We start from the raw sequence: 19,255 nt of genomic DNA on the forward strand, positions 1-19,255 counted from the left end.
CCTGTGAGCTTAAATTAAATAAAGGCACATTTATAATTGTAACTGTATATAGGTCCCCATCAGGAAATTTTCATCTATTTCTGAAAAATTTGGACTCCTTGTTGTGCTATCTGTCAGACAGGGGGAAGCAAATTATTATTTGTGGGGACTTCAATGTAGATTCTCTGAAAGAGGGTAATAGGAAAAATGACCTTGAAGTATTACTCGGTTCTTTCAATTTGACACCCGTTATTGATTTTCCTACTCGGGTGGTAAAGGATAGCAGCTCACTGATAGATAACTTCTTTATAGACCAAGATAAGTTTAACCAGATAAATGCTCAGCCTGTTGAGAATGGTCTTTCTGATCATGGTGCACAGCTAGTTACAATATATGACATCGCTCCATTCAGCAATACTAAACAGTCCTCCAAAGTGGTACGTTCAGTCAACGATTTAACAATTGCAAATTTCAGGGAAAGCCTACAGCAGTTAGACTGGGATGAGGTGTACCGTGAACCTGATGCCAATTTAAAATATAATTTATTTCATGACATTTTTGTAAATGCATTTGAAAACTGCTTCCCCAAGAAAATAGTTAAATATACTCGTAAGAAACCTTGTAAGAAACCATGGCTTACTAAGGGTATAAAAATATCTTGTAACCGCAAAAGGGAAATGTATCTGACAGCAAGAAAGAGTAGTGACCCAGAAACTATCAAAAATTATAAAAACTACTGTGTTATATTAAGAAAAGTTATTAAAAAATCCAGGAGTATGTGTATCATGTCTGAAATCAGCAACTCTGATAATAAAATTAAAACAATTTGGAATATTATTAAAAGAGAAACAGGTCAACCAAGAGCAGAGGAAGACAGTATTACCATCAAATTGAATGAAAACTTTACGAACAAAAAGTCAGAAGTTGAAAATATTTTTAATAATCATTTTCTAAATGTTGTGGATATAGTAGGATCCAGGTGTTCATTAGAAGATGCTAGGCTGTTAATGGAAGAGGCCATACCTATGCAATTTGATACAATTGAAATCGCACCCACTTCTCCCTTTGAAATTAGGAAAATAATAAACTTGCTTAAAAGCAAAAACTCACATGGAATTGATGGCATTTCCAGCAAAATACTAAAAGCTTGTTCTCAACAGATAAGTAAGATTCTCAGCCACCTGTGTAATAGCTCTCTGGAACAGGGCATTTTCCCTGATAGACTGAAATATGCTATTGTTATACCTTTGCATAAAAAGGGGGATAGATCTGATGTCAACAATTACCGTCCAATCTCCCTTCTAACAGCTTTATCCAAAATTTTTGAGAAAGTAATGTATTCAAGAGTAGCTTCACATATCTGTAAAAATGAAGTACTAACAAAATGTCAGTTTGGTTTTCAGAAAGGTTTTTCAACAGAAAATGCCATATATGCTTTCACCAGTAAAATTTTGAATGATCTGAATAACCGAACACCACCCATTGGGATTTTTTGTGATCTCTCAAAGGCTTTTGATTGTGTAAATCATGAAATTCTGCTAGACAAGCTCAAGTATTGTGGCATGAGTGGGATAGTGCACAAATGGTTTAATTCGTACCTAACTGGAAGAGTGCAGAAAGTTGAAATAAGTAGTTCTCGTAACATGCAAAGATCAGCACATTCCTCAAACTGGGGAACTATCAAGAATGGGGTTCCACAAGGGTCAGTCTTGGGTCCTTTGTTGTTCTTATTATATATTAATGACTTGCCATTCTATATTCATGAAGAGGCAAAGTTAGTTCTCTTTGCTGATGATACAAGTATAGTAATCACACCTGACAAACAAGAATTAACTGATGAAATTGTCAATACTGTCTTTCAGAAAATTAATAAGTGGTTCCTTGTAAACGGACTCTCACTGAATTTTGATAAGACACAGTACATACAGTTCCGTACAGTGAATGGTATGACGCCATTAATAAATATAGACCTTAATCAGAAGCATATAGCTAAGGTAGAATATTCCAAATTTTTAGGTGTGTCCATTGATGAGAGATTAAATTGGAAGAAACACATTGATGATCTGCTGAAACGTTTGAGTTCAGCTACTTATGCAATAAGGGTCATTGCAAATTTTGGTGATAAACATCTTAGTAAATTAGCTTACTACGCCTATTTTCACTCATTGCTTTCATATGGCATCATATTTTGGGGTAATTCATCACTGAGGAATAAAGTATTTATTGCACAAAAGCGTGTAATCAGAATAATAGCTGGAGTCCACCCAAGATCATCCTGCAGACATTTATTTAAGGATCTAGGGATATTCACAGTAGCTTCTCAGTATATATACTCTCTTATGAAATTTGTTATTAACAACCAAACCCAATTCAAAAGTAATAGCAGTGTGCATAACTACAATACTAGGAGAAAGGATGATCTTCACTATTCAAGATTAAATCTAACTTTGGCACAGAAAGGGGTGAATTATACTGGCACTAAAGTCTTTGGTCACTTACCAAATAGTATCAAAAGTCTGACAGATAACCAACAAGTATTTAAGAAGAAATTAAAAGAATTTCTGAATGACAACTCCTTCTACTCCATAGAGGAATTTTTAGATATAAATTAAGAAAAAAAAGAAAAAAATATTAAAAAAATAAAAATAAAAAATAAAGAAAAACAAAAAACACAAAAAAATAAAGTTGTTATATTAACTTAAGTATGTTGTTAAATTAACCTAATTATGTCATGTATTGGAAAATTCGACTCGTTCCACATCATTACGAAATATCGTATTCATGATCCATGGAACTAGTATTAATCTAATCTAATCTAATCTAATCTAATTACAGTAACCGTGTGTGTGTGCAGCTCTTGGCGCTCGCTATCCAGGAAGGTGGATAAGATAGGTAGGGCTGGCAAAATGACTTCGCCACCACAAAGCCCAGACTTAACCCCACTGGACCTTTTCTTTTGGAGCGAAATAAAAAATGTAGTGTACAGTGAAAAGATCAGGGTCATCAATCATTTACAGGAAAGAATCGTCGAGGCGGCTGGGACAGTTACACCTGAAATGTTGGTCAATACGTGGCGAGAAGTGGAGTATCGTCTTGACGTGGATAGGGCAATGTATGGATCCTACGTTGAAGCCTACTAACATTAAACAAAACTTGAAGGAATTCTCTTTCATGATATGTACTTGCTGATGTAATTTTTATTGATACTTACTCATACTTAAAAGTCGGGAATTCTTTTTCAAGCACCCTGTAGTTGTATTTAGCCATAGCTAGGCATTGATTTTTTTATGTAAGGTCTTCTACACGTCCCCACATCAGGAAACTGCATATCAAAGAAGAAAATCTTCATTTTCTTTACCTTATACGTCGGTTTTTCGTATTTATATGCCCGTATACTATTTCTAAACAGATGTCCAGCCAAACATGGTTTTCTTGTTGTCTTTACTGACAAATTTTTAGCCTCGTATTTAATGTTTGTCCTACTTTGTTTTATTTTCTGCTCTAACACTTTTACTTCTTCCTCTACTTGTACATTTTTCACGTTTTTCAGTTTTTGATAAACTGCTGTCGTTGTTTGCGGCAACATTTCTTCACATTCTATATTGATGTACCTTAGAAAGTTCTTCCCTTCCCATGGCATATTTATGATTCTATTCCTCTATAGGTTTTTTATTTTATTTAAAGTTTCTTACTCTACAGAGGTTCTACTACTTTATATTTTAGTATGTGCTACATAATTTAAGACATTTCCTGGTCACATTTCGTTGAACATTACTTACTGCGTTTATGGATATACATGTTACTGTGTCATCTAACATTGACAGGTTTCCATGTTTTTTAGAAAGTGATCTCCACTTTGATCTGTCTGTTTATTCTTCAGTGGCACCATCTTGTGGTGGGTTGTTAACATGCACATCTTCATGTGTCACATGATTCACATTACTTTTATGCATCAAATGTGGCAAATACTTCTCAGGCTCCTATTCTTGAGATAATTTCAGAATAAGTGTTGTGTCTTCCATGATTATCTGTCACAGTGAGTTAACTTTTTTGTCAGCCTATACCATATGAAGCTTTTATATGTACATTCGACCCAGGGTCATGTATAACAGTAACTATGTTGGAACACATATTGTGGATTATGTGCTCAAGTTGTGATTATGTCCAAGATGATAGAGAATTCCACTGAGGATGCTAAGTGTTCCTGATATCGGAGATTGGCACTGGTCGCGATGTCATAGTAAACCATTTATAATGCTTATCGTGGTTCCAAGGAGCTGGCCTTGTGGGTTTTTGTGGAATTGACTACCTTTCAACATTCTCCCTGCAAGTTCTTAACTCAAAATTGTTACAGGTGGCATTTTATAGCACTGTGTTGTTCCGCAAGCACAAAAGCTGATGTGTATCAGTGTTGTTGTTGGCGGGACAAGCAAGAACCAACAGGAAAGACTGAAGTCATATGGAAGTATTTGACTCGGCAACAACACACTGATGGAAGGGAAGACAGATTGCTTTACTTCATTAATGTAGGTTGTGTACTGTTTTTCTTTCTATATGCAAGATTTCTTTTGTTCATACTGTTTCTCTAGAAGAACTGATTTTAATGCACCATAATTAAATGCTATTCTGTCTTTTATGTAGTGCTGTTAATGGTCTGATTGAACAGACATACAAAGTGGGTGACACTAGCATAGGCGAGTTGTTCCTCAGTCACATTTTGTATTGTTAGCAAGTTTCGTTATTCAGAAGTCGCCAAGGAGGGCTTTGAGTAAATTTTCTTATTGCCAGCTGGCGATGTTTCATGAAATTCCAGTTTATACTTAATAATTGGAATATTTTCTAAATTTACATTTGCGTATGTTCCAGAGCCTAATGTCTGCAAGCCTGTTGTTTAGTAGAGATGAGTTTACTGGTGTTTCTTCTAAAATTATGGGTAACTTTTGTTAATGAATGATTTCAGAGACTATTGTGAGTTGAATTTTATTCATTTTTTGAGTGTCTCTGTTTTTCTTAAATAAATGTATATGACAGGTGAAGATCCCCTAACGCTAAATGAGTCATTCCGCATCTTGACTTCCAGTCGCCCATTACATTTTTGGTAAGTAGTGCATTCTTAAATTAAGTAGTGGATTTTTATTAATTTGTATTTTCCACAATGTTGCCAAGGATCTGGCTTGTCAGAGACGAGGTGAGCTTGTTTACGAAATGGAGAGACATGGGCTAGAGTCATGGGGTATGGTACAGAAGTTGATTGAACAAGTATGTCAGCACAGCCATCGGCAGGTGGTGTATAAAGTTACCACACCTGATGAGATAAGTTTGTCCCTGCTGCCATTTGTGACGCATTGATAGAAATTGTAGAAATTATTCAGGATAGTAGTAGAGTGTCGGCATAGGCCCACTTAGATCATTATATTGATAACCTGAACGACTTGGTCGGTGTTGACGCACAACAGGCGAAGAAAACACAGGATTATATTGCGGCGATGCTATTCTGTCTTTTATGTAGTGCTGTTAATGGTCTGATTGAACAGACATACAAAGTGGGTGACACTAGCATAGGCGAGTTGTTCCTCAGTCACATTTTGTATTGTTAGTAAGTTTCGTTATTCAGAAGTCGCCAAGGAGGGCTTTGAGTAAATTTTATTATTGCCAGAAAAGAAAAATGATGGTTTAAGAAAAATGATGGAGACGTGGGTGTGAATTCGGAGAGTAATATAGCGGTCCATGATGGGGACAAGAGGTGGCTTTGTTGTTCAAATATTTTCACGAATCCCCAGTAGGAGTGTCTACAAGACTCAGGAAAAAAATCCGACAGTCCTTGTGACCGAATACGGACGGGAGGGTACCCAGCTGCCACGTATGTGCTATGACCAAGCCAGCTCAGGATATCAGGGTTGGTAAATTCGCATCTAAACCCACAAAGAAAGCTCCCTGCCAAATGTATATCGATTTTGCTGGCCCGTTACCAAGGTCTAAGGAGGGGAATAGATACACTTTCGTGTGTACTGATGCGTGTACTAGATTTATGTGACTGCTGTCAACCAGAGGTGCGACGACCCGAGCAATTACCCAGAATTTTTAGGACTTTCAAAAATGGTTCAAATGGCTCTGAGCACTATGGGACTTAACATCTGAGATCATCAGTCCCCTAGAACTTAGAACTACTTAAACCTAACTAACCTAAGGACATCACACACACCCATGCCCGAAGGAGGATTCGAACCTGTGACCGCAGCAGTCGCTCGGTTCCGGACTGTAGCGCCTAGAACCGCTCGGCCACCGCGGCCGGCTTTAGGACTTTCGGGCCGCCAAAGTCAGTGGTCACCGATAATGCAAGGCTGAGGCGTTTTGATTTGATTTGATTTAATTTTGACAGGGAAGCCAAAACAACTTTGGTCTAACCCGTCACTACCTGCACCAAAACCGAGTTTCTTGTGCGGTACCTCTCCCTGTATATGTAGTAAAGCCAACCAGTGCCCTTAAATAGTGCAAGGAGTCCCTTTACCAGTTTTTTGTTAGACATAATTTCTTCAGGTCTAACTGTCCCGAAGATTCTGTATCTTTTACTCTCCAATGCCATGCATTCGAAGATGTGGTGTGATGCAATTTCTTCACCCTCATAAAAAAATCCTACACTTAGGGAACTTCTTTCGTTATACCCACTGTGTGCAGGTGTTTTTTGAAATCCTCATGGGCGGTCATCAGTCCAGTCATGAGTTTGATCTCTTTCCTGTTCAATCCCAAGATTACAGAGCTTCTTTTAAAACATGGCTTGGGCATCATTACCTTACCATATTTTTGTTTATGGATCTTGGTCCAATATTCTACGTGCTGCTTCCTAAGCCAGTTCCATAGTTCTAGTTTGATCATATCCTTAGTGACTGTCAGGAAAGGTCATTGCTCCCGTCCTGGCCAGTCAGTCGGTTGAGGCGTTTGTGTAGTTCTCTTTAGGGATGGGGGTAAAAACATATTTCCACAACTTCACATTACCCCAACCCTTCTTTTGCTGAATGCCTCAATCATAATGTTAGATCTACATTGATTGTGTGTCATCACAAGGGCCAGAGCAACTGGGATCGTTCACTGTGATAATTGGGGCTATGTCATTGTATACAGCATTCTGTGACACATACACATCAGTACTGGCCTAGGTGCCTGTTGGGTATGAGGTGGCAACTCCACTGTGCAATTTGTGGGCATTAGAGGACCCGTTGTCTAAAGGAAAGACTTCTCAGCAAGTTGCGAATCAGTAGAGGACAACCAGGAAGAATATCCAGGGGGCCATAGAATGGAAGCAATACACTTAAATAAGGAACGCAGTTCTTAACAAGTTGGAGATGAGGTCCACGTTAAGAATTTTCAAGGGAATAGTAAGTCAGCTGATAGTATTACTAAGAAATTGTTGGCCTGGTATAGGGGACCATTATTACTCTATTATTGTCTTACCCTTATAACAGTGCTGCCAACGGCCTTGCTGCAGTGGTACCACCAGTTCCAGCCAGATCACCAAAGTTAAGCACTGTCAGGCTGGGCTAGCACTTGGATGGGTAACCATCTGGTCTGCCGAGCGCTGTTAGCAAGTGAGGTGCACTCAGTCCTTGTGAAGCAAACTGAGGAGCTACTCGATTGAGAAGTTGTGACTCCAGTCTCATAAACTGACATACAGCCAGGAGAGCAGTGTGCTGACCACATGCCCCTCCATATCCGCATCCAGTGATGCTTGTGGGCTGAGGATGACACGTCGGCCGGTCGGCGCCATTGGGCCTTCCAACGCCTGTTTGGACGAAGTTATAACAGTGCTGCTACAAGAACTGCACACTGGTCAGGAGCTAAGGGCCCATCTCTGTCCGATTAAGACAGATACCAAAAATTAAGGAAGGAGAATTTTCGGACCCAGCTGAATTTCACCAGGGGGAGGGGGAGTTTGTGACATGTCGGCACTCATGCCACTCATGGCTCACCACTTCATCTATGGTGGGCATCAGGTCGTGTCCCACACTGACAGAGCACGTGGCATTTTGCTGGCAGGAATTGTGCTGGTGCACGTGAGGTGGCATGGGAGGTGTGCATTGAGGCGATGTGGGTGGTGAGATGGTGCACTTGAGGTCAGTTACCATGGCGCCATGGATGATCTCGGACTGTCCATTTTTGACAGCAACTGAGATGGAACATGCACTGTTGATTATGTACCCAAGCTGTGATTATGTCCTAGGGGATTTTCAATGCCACCGAGCATGCTAAGTCTTTCTGATGTTGGAGGCCACCATTAGTCGTTGCGCCACAGTAAACTACTTATAGTGCTTACTGTGATTCCTTGTGGATTACTGTAGAACTGTCTACCTTTCAACATTGTCCCTGCAAGTCATTAACAAGGGTTTGTTACAAGTGGCATTTTATTGCACTGTGTTGGTCTGCAAGCACTAAAGCAAATGTGCATCAGAGTGTTATTATTGGAAGGAGAAGCAAGAACGAAGAGGAAAGACTGATGTCGCATGGAAGAATTTGACTCAGTGGAAACACACTGATACTAGGGAAAACACGATGCTTTATTTCATTAATAGATGTAGTATACAGTTTTTTAAAGGGTGTACATAAAGTTCGGGAACACTTTCAGTTATTTATTGCACATGAACTAAACATTGTACACATGTGATACATATTGTATTTTGAAGAGAAACTCTCAAAATTTTCTTACAAACATTCGATATGTGAACCATGAGTGACCTGGCAGATGTCAATACGGTAATCAAATTCTTGCCATACCCGTCCCAGCATGGCATCATTGACTGTGGCAGTCGCTTCCCGTATTCCCTCCCGGAGCTCTGCTACATGGCAGAGGCGGTACATACACCGGATCTTTAATGTGTCCCCACAGAAAAAAGTCACATGGAGTGAGATCTGGTGATCGTGGAGGCCATTTCATGAAACATCTGTCCCCTTCTGTAGCACACCGATCCATCAATGCAGCTGCTCTCTGTTCAGGTACCCATGAACTCATGATAAAAATGGGGTGGAGCCCCATCGTTCTGAAAGATGAGTGGGGAGTCTGATTGCATTTGAGGCATCAGCCATTGCTGCAACAGGTCGAAGTAGGAATATTCTGTGACAGTGCTCTCAGCGAAAATGAATGGCCCGTGCAGTTTTCAACGTGGCAAGGTACAAAAAACATTTACCTTTGGGGAATCACGCTCAAATGAAATGCATTTTTGTGGATGCTTTGTACCCTAGATTCGACAATTATGCCTGTTCAGTTTCCCATTAGTGTGAAAAGTGGCTTCGTCGCTAAAAATTTAACGATCAACAATGCCATCCCCATCCTCACTCAATTGTAGCAACTGCGAACAAAACTCAAATTGCTTGTCTTCGTCGTCGTCATTGAACCTCTGCACTAGTTTCACAGACAGTTTCTGTCGTGGGACTTTCCACACTGTCACTGGAGCCAATTCGAGTTCATGCGATGCACGACGCACTGATTTCTCTGGACTCCTTACAAATGTAATGTCTCTCGTACGTGCTCCACATTCACTTCACCCACACTGCGATGTCTGCTTCTCTTTGCTGGGCACAAGCAAGCCGTATTAACGAATTTGTTGTTCCAGTGGTAAATGGCCTCCCGTGTTGGTGGCTTCTTACCGTACTTGGTTCTAAACATCCGCTGAACAGCTGTAGCACACTTGTTTTTGTCGAACTCCAACACACAGAAAGCTCGCTCCGCACCTGCACTCGCCATGGTTGCGAGTAGCGCTGACTATCGGCAAATTACCAAACTACGCTGTGGTGGTATACATGGAAAAAGATACTATCAGGTTTCTCTTCAAAATGACATGTATGTGAATTCTGTAAAATGTTTTGTTCTTATGCAATAAATAATTGAAAGTGTTCCTGGACTTTATGTACACCCTGTATATGCCTATTTGGAAGATTTCTTTTGTTCAATGCTGTTTTCTAGAGGCACTGATTTTAATGAACCATAATTAAATTCTCTTCTAACTTTTATGTAGTGTTGCTAATGGTCTCATTGAATGGACATACAGAGTGGGTGACACTAGTATAGGAAAACTGTTCCTCTGTCACGTGATTACACAGAAGTCGCCAAGTCACTTCAGGGAGGACTTTGTGTAAATTTTCTTTTTGTCAGCTGACAGTTTTTCATGAAAAACCAGTTCATACTTAATAGTCGCAATATTTTCTTACTTAACATTTGCGTGTATTGAGGAGCGTGACGGCTGCAATTCTGTTGTTTAATATAGATGTGTTTAATGTAGTTTTTTCTAAATTTATGGATAACTTTTATTAACAAATGACTTCAGAGTCTATTGTGTGTTGAATTATACTAATTTTTGGAGTGTCTTCGATTTTTAAATGCATTTATAAGAAAAGTAAAGGTTCCTAACATCACTCAATCGTTCTGTCCCTCGACTTCCAGCTACCTGTTATAACTCAAACCAGAAATGGTATCCAACAGACATTTTCGTATATATATATATATATATATATATATATATATATATATATATATATATATATATATACACATATCCATCCACACATATACAGACACAAGCAGACATCTCACAAGCAGACATATTTAAATATGTCTGCTTGTGAGATGTCTGCTTGTGTCTGTATATGTGTGGATGAATATGTGTGTGTGTGCGAGTGTATACCCGTCCTTTTTTCCCCCTAAGGTAAGTCTTTCTGCCCCCGGGATTGGAATGACTCCTTACCCTCTCCCTTAAAACCCACATCCTTTCGTCTTTCCCTCTCCTTCCCTCTTTCCTGATGAGGCAACAGTTTGTTGCGAAAGCTTGAATTTTGTGTGTGTGTTTGTGTTTGTTTGTGTGTCTATCGACCTGCCAGCGCTTTCGTTCGGTAAGTCACATCATCTTTGTTTTTAGATATATTTTTCCCACGTGGAATGTTTCCCTCTATTATATATGTGTATATATATATATATATATATATATATATATATATATATATATATATAATGCTATGAGATCAAGATGTTGCTGTGTTCGATTATATTGTTTATTAATATGGTCTTCAACGGTGTTTTGGTGTGAGTGCCAACTTCAGGTTATCTGTGGCAAGTATGTAATTTGGAGTTTGATTAAAAATTTCAAATTTTGGAATGGATAATACAACATATTATAGAATTACGATTTGCTATGTACACCATGTGGTCTTGATATCTATAAGAGGTTGATGTCGCAATTTCTGTCATGCTACTGTATAAGCTTGCTTGTTTGATGTTGATGGAGCTACTGTAGCTGTTAAACTTTTGCTGAAACAGTTATATACTGCTCCAGTATTAACTGCTCCAGGAAAAGTTAAACGCACACTACAGCTCCATCAGTATCAAAGGAGCAAACTTATGTAGTTGTGCAAGAGTGAGTGAGACATTGATGTCATGCAGATATCAAGACCACCTGAGGTACATAGCAAATCATAATTGTATAATATGTTATATTGTCTACTCTAAAATTTGAAATATGCTACCAAATTATGTATTTTCCACACATGACCTGACGATGGCAGTCACACCGAAATATGCCTACTTCAGTGAACTATGTAATGGAACACAGCAACGTCTTGGTATCATAGCATTACATTCAACATCCTTATATGAGATATACAATGCAGCGGGCCCACATGAGTGCAAATTATAGCATATTTCCCAAATATCTGCGTTTATTGAAACATATCCATTCTGACCTGAATGTAATTCACACACCTATTTGAATGTCAAATTTTATGAAGGGAATAAATTTTCCTGATAACTACACTGAAGCGCCAAAGAAACAGTTGCGGGTCTGTGTATTCACATACAGAATTATGTAAGCAGGCAGAATATGGCGCTGCGGTCGCCAACGCCTATGTAGGGCAACAAGTGTCTGGCGCACTTGTTACATCTGTTACTGCTACTACAATGGCAGGTTATCAAGATTTAAGAGGGTTTGAAGGTGGTGTTATAGTCGGCGCACAAGTGATGGGACATAGCATCCCTGAGGTAGCGATGAAGTGGGGATTTTCCTGTACGACCATTTCACGAGTGTAATGTGAATATCAGGAATCTGGTAAAACGTCAAATCTCCGACATCTCTGGGGCTAGATAAAGATCCTGCAAGAATGGGACCAACAACAACTGAAGAGAATCGTTCAACTTGACAGATGTGCAACCGTTCCACATATTTCTGCAGATTTAAATGGTGGGCCATCAACAAATGTCAATGAAATATCATTGAAATGGGCTTTTGGAGCCTAAGACCCACTCCTGTAACCTTGATGACTGGACGACAAAGCTTTACGCATTGCCTGGGCCCGTCAACACTGACATTGGACTTACGATGTCTGTAAATGTGTTACCTCATCAGGTGAGTCTTGTTTCAAATTGTATCAGGTGGATGGACTTGTGAGGGTATGGAGACAACCTTATGACTCCATGGACCCTGCATGTCAGCAGGGGATTGTTCAAGCTGGTGGAGGCTCTGTAATGGTGTGGGGCATGTCCTGTTGGATTGACGTGGGACCGCTGATACATCTAGATACAGCTCTGACACGTGACATGTACTTCTGATCATCTGCATCCATTCACACCTACTGTGCATCCGATGGACTTGGGAAATTACAGGAGGACAATGTGACACCCGACATGTCCAGAATTGCGACAGAGTGGCTCCAGGAACACTCAGTATAATTTAAACACTTCCACTGGCCACCAAAATCCCCAGGCATGAATATAATTGAGCATATTTGGGATGCCTGGCAACATGCTGTTCAGAAGAGATCTCCACCCCCTCATACTCTTACGGATTTATGGACAGCCCTGCGCGATTCATGATGTCAGTTCCTTCCAGCACTACTTCAGACATAGTCAAGTCCAGGCCACATCGTGTTGTGGCACTTATGCGTGCTCGCGGGTACTCCACATAATATTGGGCAGGTGTACCAGTTTCTTTGTTTCTTCAGCGTATATATCATTAAAAAAATACAATAAGACATCTGTCTTTCTGGGCATAACACTTGGTTCAAAACCCACATGAGTTGTACTATGAATGTGAAGAAAGGGCACATGTCGTGACAAAACTCACCTCAGCAGAGTGATGGCGGCGCTATCGGTTGAGGGAGTCGCGCTGGCAGCTGTGGGCGTGGCAGCTGAGGCGGAAGTCCGGCTGAGGTCGCCGTGGTTGCTCTGCAGCTGAGTGGTGGGGGCGACTGAGCTCTCTGTAGAGGCTGGAGTGCTGTGAGGGGAGAAGCTACTTGAAAAAGTGTATTCACAAGGAGGCCAGAGGGCAGCTTACTGCAGGCACTAACAGCTGGGGGATTGTCCACACACAGATATTAGAACACACATAGTCAACAACAGTAATATGCATACTTAGACAAATTACTTACTGTCGACCAGATCATTTTACAATTTCGTTCTGAGCCCCTCATACAAGTAGCTTAGCACACCAAACAGTTTGTACATAATAAAGCACGACTGGAAAGTACATACAAGTTTCAATAGTTATGCTGGAGTGGTACAGCTACGATTGGACAGTTTAGTTTGAATACATAACAACGAAAATCACACAGAAATTGAAACAAAAAAAATGGTTCAAATGGCTCTGAGCACTATGGGACTCAACTGCTGAGGTCATTAGTCCCCTAGAACTTAGAACTAGTTAAACCTAACTAACCTAAGGACATCACAAACATCCATGCCCGAGGCAGGATTCGAACCTGCGACCGTAGCGGTCTTGCGGTTCCAGACTGCAGCGCCTTCAACCGCACGGGAAATTGAAACAGCAATATCCTTTTAACATACGAGGTGCGACAATAAAGTAATGAGACTGATTTTACTTGCAAGATGTGGCAACCCTGCAGGCTTGTGTAGGCCCAATATCTTTGACCTTGGTCTATAAGCTGATTCTAGTCCAGTCGGCAAATCGATGCAGCTGCTCAGTAGTGGGTTGTGTTGTAATAAGTCAAAACGTGTTTGTGTCTCTCTTTACAGAAATAGAACCGCATAAAATTGCGCAATGGTATGCCATTTCTTTTTGCGTTAAACTGGGTGAAAACGCGTCGACAATTTACGGTAAGCTTCACAAGATTTTTGGAGAGGAGGTTATGTCTAGAGCTCAAGTTTTTCATTGGCAAAAAATGTTTGGTGAAGGCAGAACGAATGTTGAAGATGAAGACCACAGTGGACGACCAGTAACCTCACGGATGGATGTCAACTTGGCCACGGTGCGTGAACTCGTACGATCTGATCGAAGATTGTCCGTGAAAATGATTGCAGAAGGACTGAACATCAATCGAGAAACGGTTCTCTAATAATAACTGAAGATCTTGGTATGAGAAAGCTTTGTGCAAAAATGGTCTCCAAAAATCTCACATCACAACAGCAAGAAACACGGAAAAATGTGGCAGCCGATCTGTTAGAGCAAACGGAAATCAATCCAGAATTGTTGAGCCGTGTTACCACTGGTGATGAAAGTTGGTTTTTTCAGTACAATCCAGAGACAAAACGCCAAAGTTGGCAATGGTGCTGAAAGGGATCACCCAGACTAAAAAAAGCTGGCATGTCGAAGTCAAAAGTTAAATGCATGCTTGTCTGCTTCTTTGATTCCAAGGGAATTGTTTATAAAGAGTGGGTGCCTCCTGGACAAACAGTTAACCGATATTACTACAAAAAAAATATTAGAAAAACTTTGTAAAAGAGTTCTTCATGTCTGTGCCAATATTACTGATAATAGGATTCTGCATCACGATAATGCTGCATCCCATACTGCTCTGTCAGTACAGCAATTTTTAGCCTCAAAACAAATTTCAGTACTACCACAGCCACCTTATTCACCAGATATCGCTCTGTGCGACTTTTTTTCTATTTCCAAGAGTCAAAACGGCAGTCAAGGGGCACCATTTTCAAACAACACAAGATGTCCAAAAAGGTGTGACGAGGTTCTTGGAGGATATTACGGAAGATGAGTTCAAGAAATGTTACCATCAGTGGCAGAAGCGCAGGAAAAAATGTGTGCAATCAGAAGGGAACTACTTTGAAGGAGACAACACTAAACTTGACTAAAACGGTAAGCAACATTTTTTTTCACATCAGTCTCATTACTTTATTTTCGCATCTCGTACATGGCGTGGGGCTGCCATTATCAGTGTTTGTAGCTCACATGTCTGGAGTCAGGTTGAAAGAGGAACAGATGGGACACAGAGGTGCTAAAAATCTCTTTGTGTTACTCCGTGTATACATCTACATCATACTCGACAAGCCACCTAATGGTGCGTGGCGGAGGGTACTTTCGGTACCACTGTCTGATCCCTCCAACCCTGTTCCACTTGCGAATAGTGCGTGGGAAGAATGATTATCTGTAAGCCTCTGTATTGGCTATAATTTATCGAATTTTCTCCTCATGGTCAATACGCGAGATGTATGTGGGAGGAAGTAATATGTTGTCAGACTCCTCCTGAAATGTGCTGTCCCTAAATTTCAATAGTAAATCTCTCCATGATGCACGACGCCTCTCTTGTAACGTCTGCCAGTGGAGATTGTTTAGCATCTCTGTAACGCTCTGTAGTCAGCTAAACTACCCCGTGACGAAATGCGCCGCTCTTCGTTGGATCTTCTGTCTCTCCTATTAGTCCTATCAGATAGGGATCCCATATAGATGAACAATACTCAAGAATCAGGCTAACAAGCGCCTTGTAAGCCATTTCTTTCGCGGATGAGTTTCATTTCCCTAAGATTCTTCCGATGAATCTGAGTCTGGTGTCTGATTTTTCCACTATCTTCTCTATATGATCATTCAACTTAAGGTCGCTCTGGATAGTTACACCTAGATGTTTTACGGCAGACACTGTCTCCAGCTGTTTGTAATCAATAGTGTAGCTGTACAGTAGTGGATTTCTCTTCCTATGTATGAGCAATATGTTACATATATTTACGTTCAGGGTCAACTGCCAGAACCTGCACCATTCATCAATTCTCTACAGGTCGTTCTGCAACTTCTTAGTATCTTCTGGCGTTGCTACTTTGATATAAACAACTGTTTCATCTGTGAATAGCCTTAAAGAGCATCGGACACTTTCTACTAGATCATTTACATATACTGTAAACAGCATCGGTCCTATCACTCTTCCTTGTGGCACTCCAGATATTAGCTTTACATTAGTCGATTTAGTTCCGTTAAGAGCGACGTGTTGAGTTCTATCTGCAAGAAAGTCTTGAATCCAATCACAGGTCTGCTCCAATACTCCGTTAGCTTGTATTTTTTCATTAAATGGCAATGTGGGACGGCGTCAAATGCCTTACTGAAATCAAACAACACTGCATCTTGTGCCTAATGCAAAATAAATTTCTCCTAGAAAGGAATAGGAAGTGAACATAGGAAAGAATAATGTACACTGAGATAAGTCTTGGCATAGCGCCATGTGTAGGTACAGATGGCGGCAGTATCACGCACACAACGTACAGAAGGGTAGTTCACTGGCAGAGCTGTCGCTTGTACTCGGGTAGGACATGTGGAAAGGTTTCTGATGTGATTATCAGTGCGCGACTGGAATTAACAGACTTCGAACACGGAGAGGTAGTCGGAGCTAGTTGCATGGGACACTCCGTTATGGATACTGTTGGGGAATTTAATATTGTGAGATCGACAGCGTCAAGAGTGTGCCAAGAATACCACAATTCGGACATTACCGCTCATCGCAGACAATGCAGTGGTCTTCGTGTTTCACTTAACGAATGAGAGCGATAGTGTTTGCGTAGAGTTGTCAGTGCTAATGGACAAGAAATACTGTGTCAAATAATGGGGTACACACGAGGAATGTATTCGTTCGTAGAGTGATGAAATTTTGCGGTAATGGGCTGTGGCAGCAGATGTCTGACTCGAGTGCCTTTAATAACAACACGACATTGCCTACAGTATCTCTCGTGGGCTTGTGACCGTATCAGTTGGACTCTAGAAACATGGAAAACTGTGGCCTGTTCAGATGAGTCCAGATTTCAGTTAGTGAGTTGTGATGGTAGGGTTCGAGTGTGGCGCGGTCCCCACGAAACTATGGACGATTGTCTGCAAGACACTGTGCAAGCTGGTGGTGGCTCCAAAATGCTTTGGGATGTGCCTACATGGAATGGACTGGGTCGTCTGGTCCAACCTGAACCTACAATTGACTGGCAGTAGTTATGTTCAGCTACTTGCGACCATTTGTAACCATTCAAGCATTTCATGTTCCCAGACAACAAGGTAATGTCACCAGTTCACAATTGGTTTGAAGACCATTCTGGACAGTTCAAGCATTTTATTTGGTGAACCCAATCAGCTGACATGAATCCTATCGAAAATTTACTGTACATAATCGAGATGTCGCTTTGTGCACAATATCCAGAGTCGTCAACACTTCTGTAATTATGGACAGCTATAGGCAGCATGACTCAATGTTTCAGCAGGGGACTTCTAACGACTTGTTGAGTCGATGCCACGTCGAGTTGGTACACTATGCTGTTTTCTCACTGAATACAGATGTCAATGAACATTTTTTGGGCCATCAGTAGCGGTAGAAGGTGAGGTCACACATTCTGGCAACCTCTCAAAACATCGAATCAGTGGTACCACACTGAGGTGATGAAAGTCTTGGGATATTTCCTAATACCATGTCAGAGATCTAAAAAGATCTGTACAACAAAGAGGCTGGTGCTTATGTAAGTGGTGCTGCAGGGTGGGACGGATCTCACAACAGAAAAAAGAAGTGACCTCTTTGTCTGTGTGCAACAGAAGCTGCTTGAAAACGCGCCATCACTCCTATGTCGACCAGACTGATGTCAGCCAAGACGTCATTTCCATCTCACCGTTAGCTACTCGGTTTTCAAACTGAGACCCAGTGTGATCAAAAGTATCCGGACACCCGCAAAATCATACTTTTTTTCATATTAGCTGTATTGTGCTGCCACCTACTGCCAGGTACTGCATATCAGCGACCTCAGCCGTCATTAGACATCGTGAGAGAGCAGAATACGGTGCTCTGCGGAACTCACGGACTTCGTACGTGGTCAGGTGATTGGGTGTCACTTGTATCATACATCTGTACTTGTATCATACATCCACACTCCTAAGCATCCCTAGGTCCACTGTTTCCCATGTGGTAGTGAAGTGGAAACGTGAAGAGATACATACACCTCAAAAACGTAGAGGCCGACCTCGTCTGTTGACTGATCGACTGCTGCCTCTTGAAGATGGTCTTAATGTGTGTTAGGCAGACATCTATCCAGACCATCACACAGAAATTCCAAACTGCATCAGGGTCCACTGCAAGTACCGTGACAGTTAGGTGGGAGGTGAGGAAACTTGGATTTCATGGTCGAGCGGCTGCTCATCAAATCACGCCAGTAAATGCCAAACGACGCCTCGCTTGGTGTAAGGAGCGTAAACACTGGCCGATTGAACAGTGGAAAAACGTTGTGTGGAGTGAATAATCATGGTACACAATGTGGTGATCCGATGGAGGGGTGTGGGTATGGCTAATGCCGGGTGAACGTCATCTGCAAGCGTGTGTAGTGCCAACAGTAAAATTCGGAGGCGGTTGTGTTCGTGTGGTCGTGTTTTTCATGGAGGGGACTTTCACCCATTGCTGTTTTGCATGGCACTATCACAGCACAGGCCTACATTGATGCTTTAAGCACCTTCTTGCTTCCCACTGTTGAAGAGCAATTTGGGGTTGGCGATAGCATCTTTCAACATGATCGAGCAACTGTTCATAGTGCACAGCCTGTGGCGGAGTGGTTACTCGACAATAACATCATTGTAATGGACTGGCCTGCACATGGTCCTGACCTGAATCCTATAGCACACCTTTGGGATGTTTTGGAACGCCGACTTCATGCCAGGCCTCACCGACCGATGTTCATACCTCTCCTCAGTGCAGCACTCCGTGAAGAATGGGCTGCCATTCCCCAAGAAACATTCCAGCACCTGATTGAAGGTATGCATGCGAGAGTGGAAGCTGTCATCAAGGCTAAGGGTGGGCCAACACCATACAGAAACCAGCATTACCGATGGAGGACGCCACGAAATTGTAAGTCATTTTCAGCCATGTGTCTGGATACTTTCGATCACATAGTGTATATCCTACAATATTAGAAATGATTTTTGTGTAATTGAAGTAGATATGTAACATATAATGCTTAATTTTAATGAGCTGTTATCTGTCTGAGCTGGCCGGAGTGGCCGTGCGGTTCTAGGGGCTACAGTCTGGAGCCGAGCGACCGCTACGGTCACAG

At 41.3% G+C, this 19,255-nt stretch overlaps 1 protein-coding gene across 1 annotated transcript in view; it reads right to left on the bottom strand.

Annotated features, from left to right (window-relative positions):
* Positions 1 to 19,255, bottom strand: part of LOC126212750 (serine/threonine-protein phosphatase 6 regulatory ankyrin repeat subunit C-like) — a 160,643-nt gene that overhangs the window by 72,934 nt on the left and 68,454 nt on the right. Inside the window, exon 8 of the mRNA XM_049940158.1 lies at positions 13,077 to 13,226. Within this exon, the coding sequence (XP_049796115.1) occupies positions 13,077 to 13,226 (150 nt within the window). The remainder of the gene's footprint in view (positions 1 to 13,076; positions 13,227 to 19,255) is intronic.

This window comes from Schistocerca nitens, chromosome 11 (genome assembly GCF_023898315.1).
Source record: "Schistocerca nitens isolate TAMUIC-IGC-003100 chromosome 11, iqSchNite1.1, whole genome shotgun sequence".
Classification (NCBI taxonomy): domain Eukaryota; kingdom Metazoa; phylum Arthropoda; class Insecta; order Orthoptera; family Acrididae; genus Schistocerca; species Schistocerca nitens.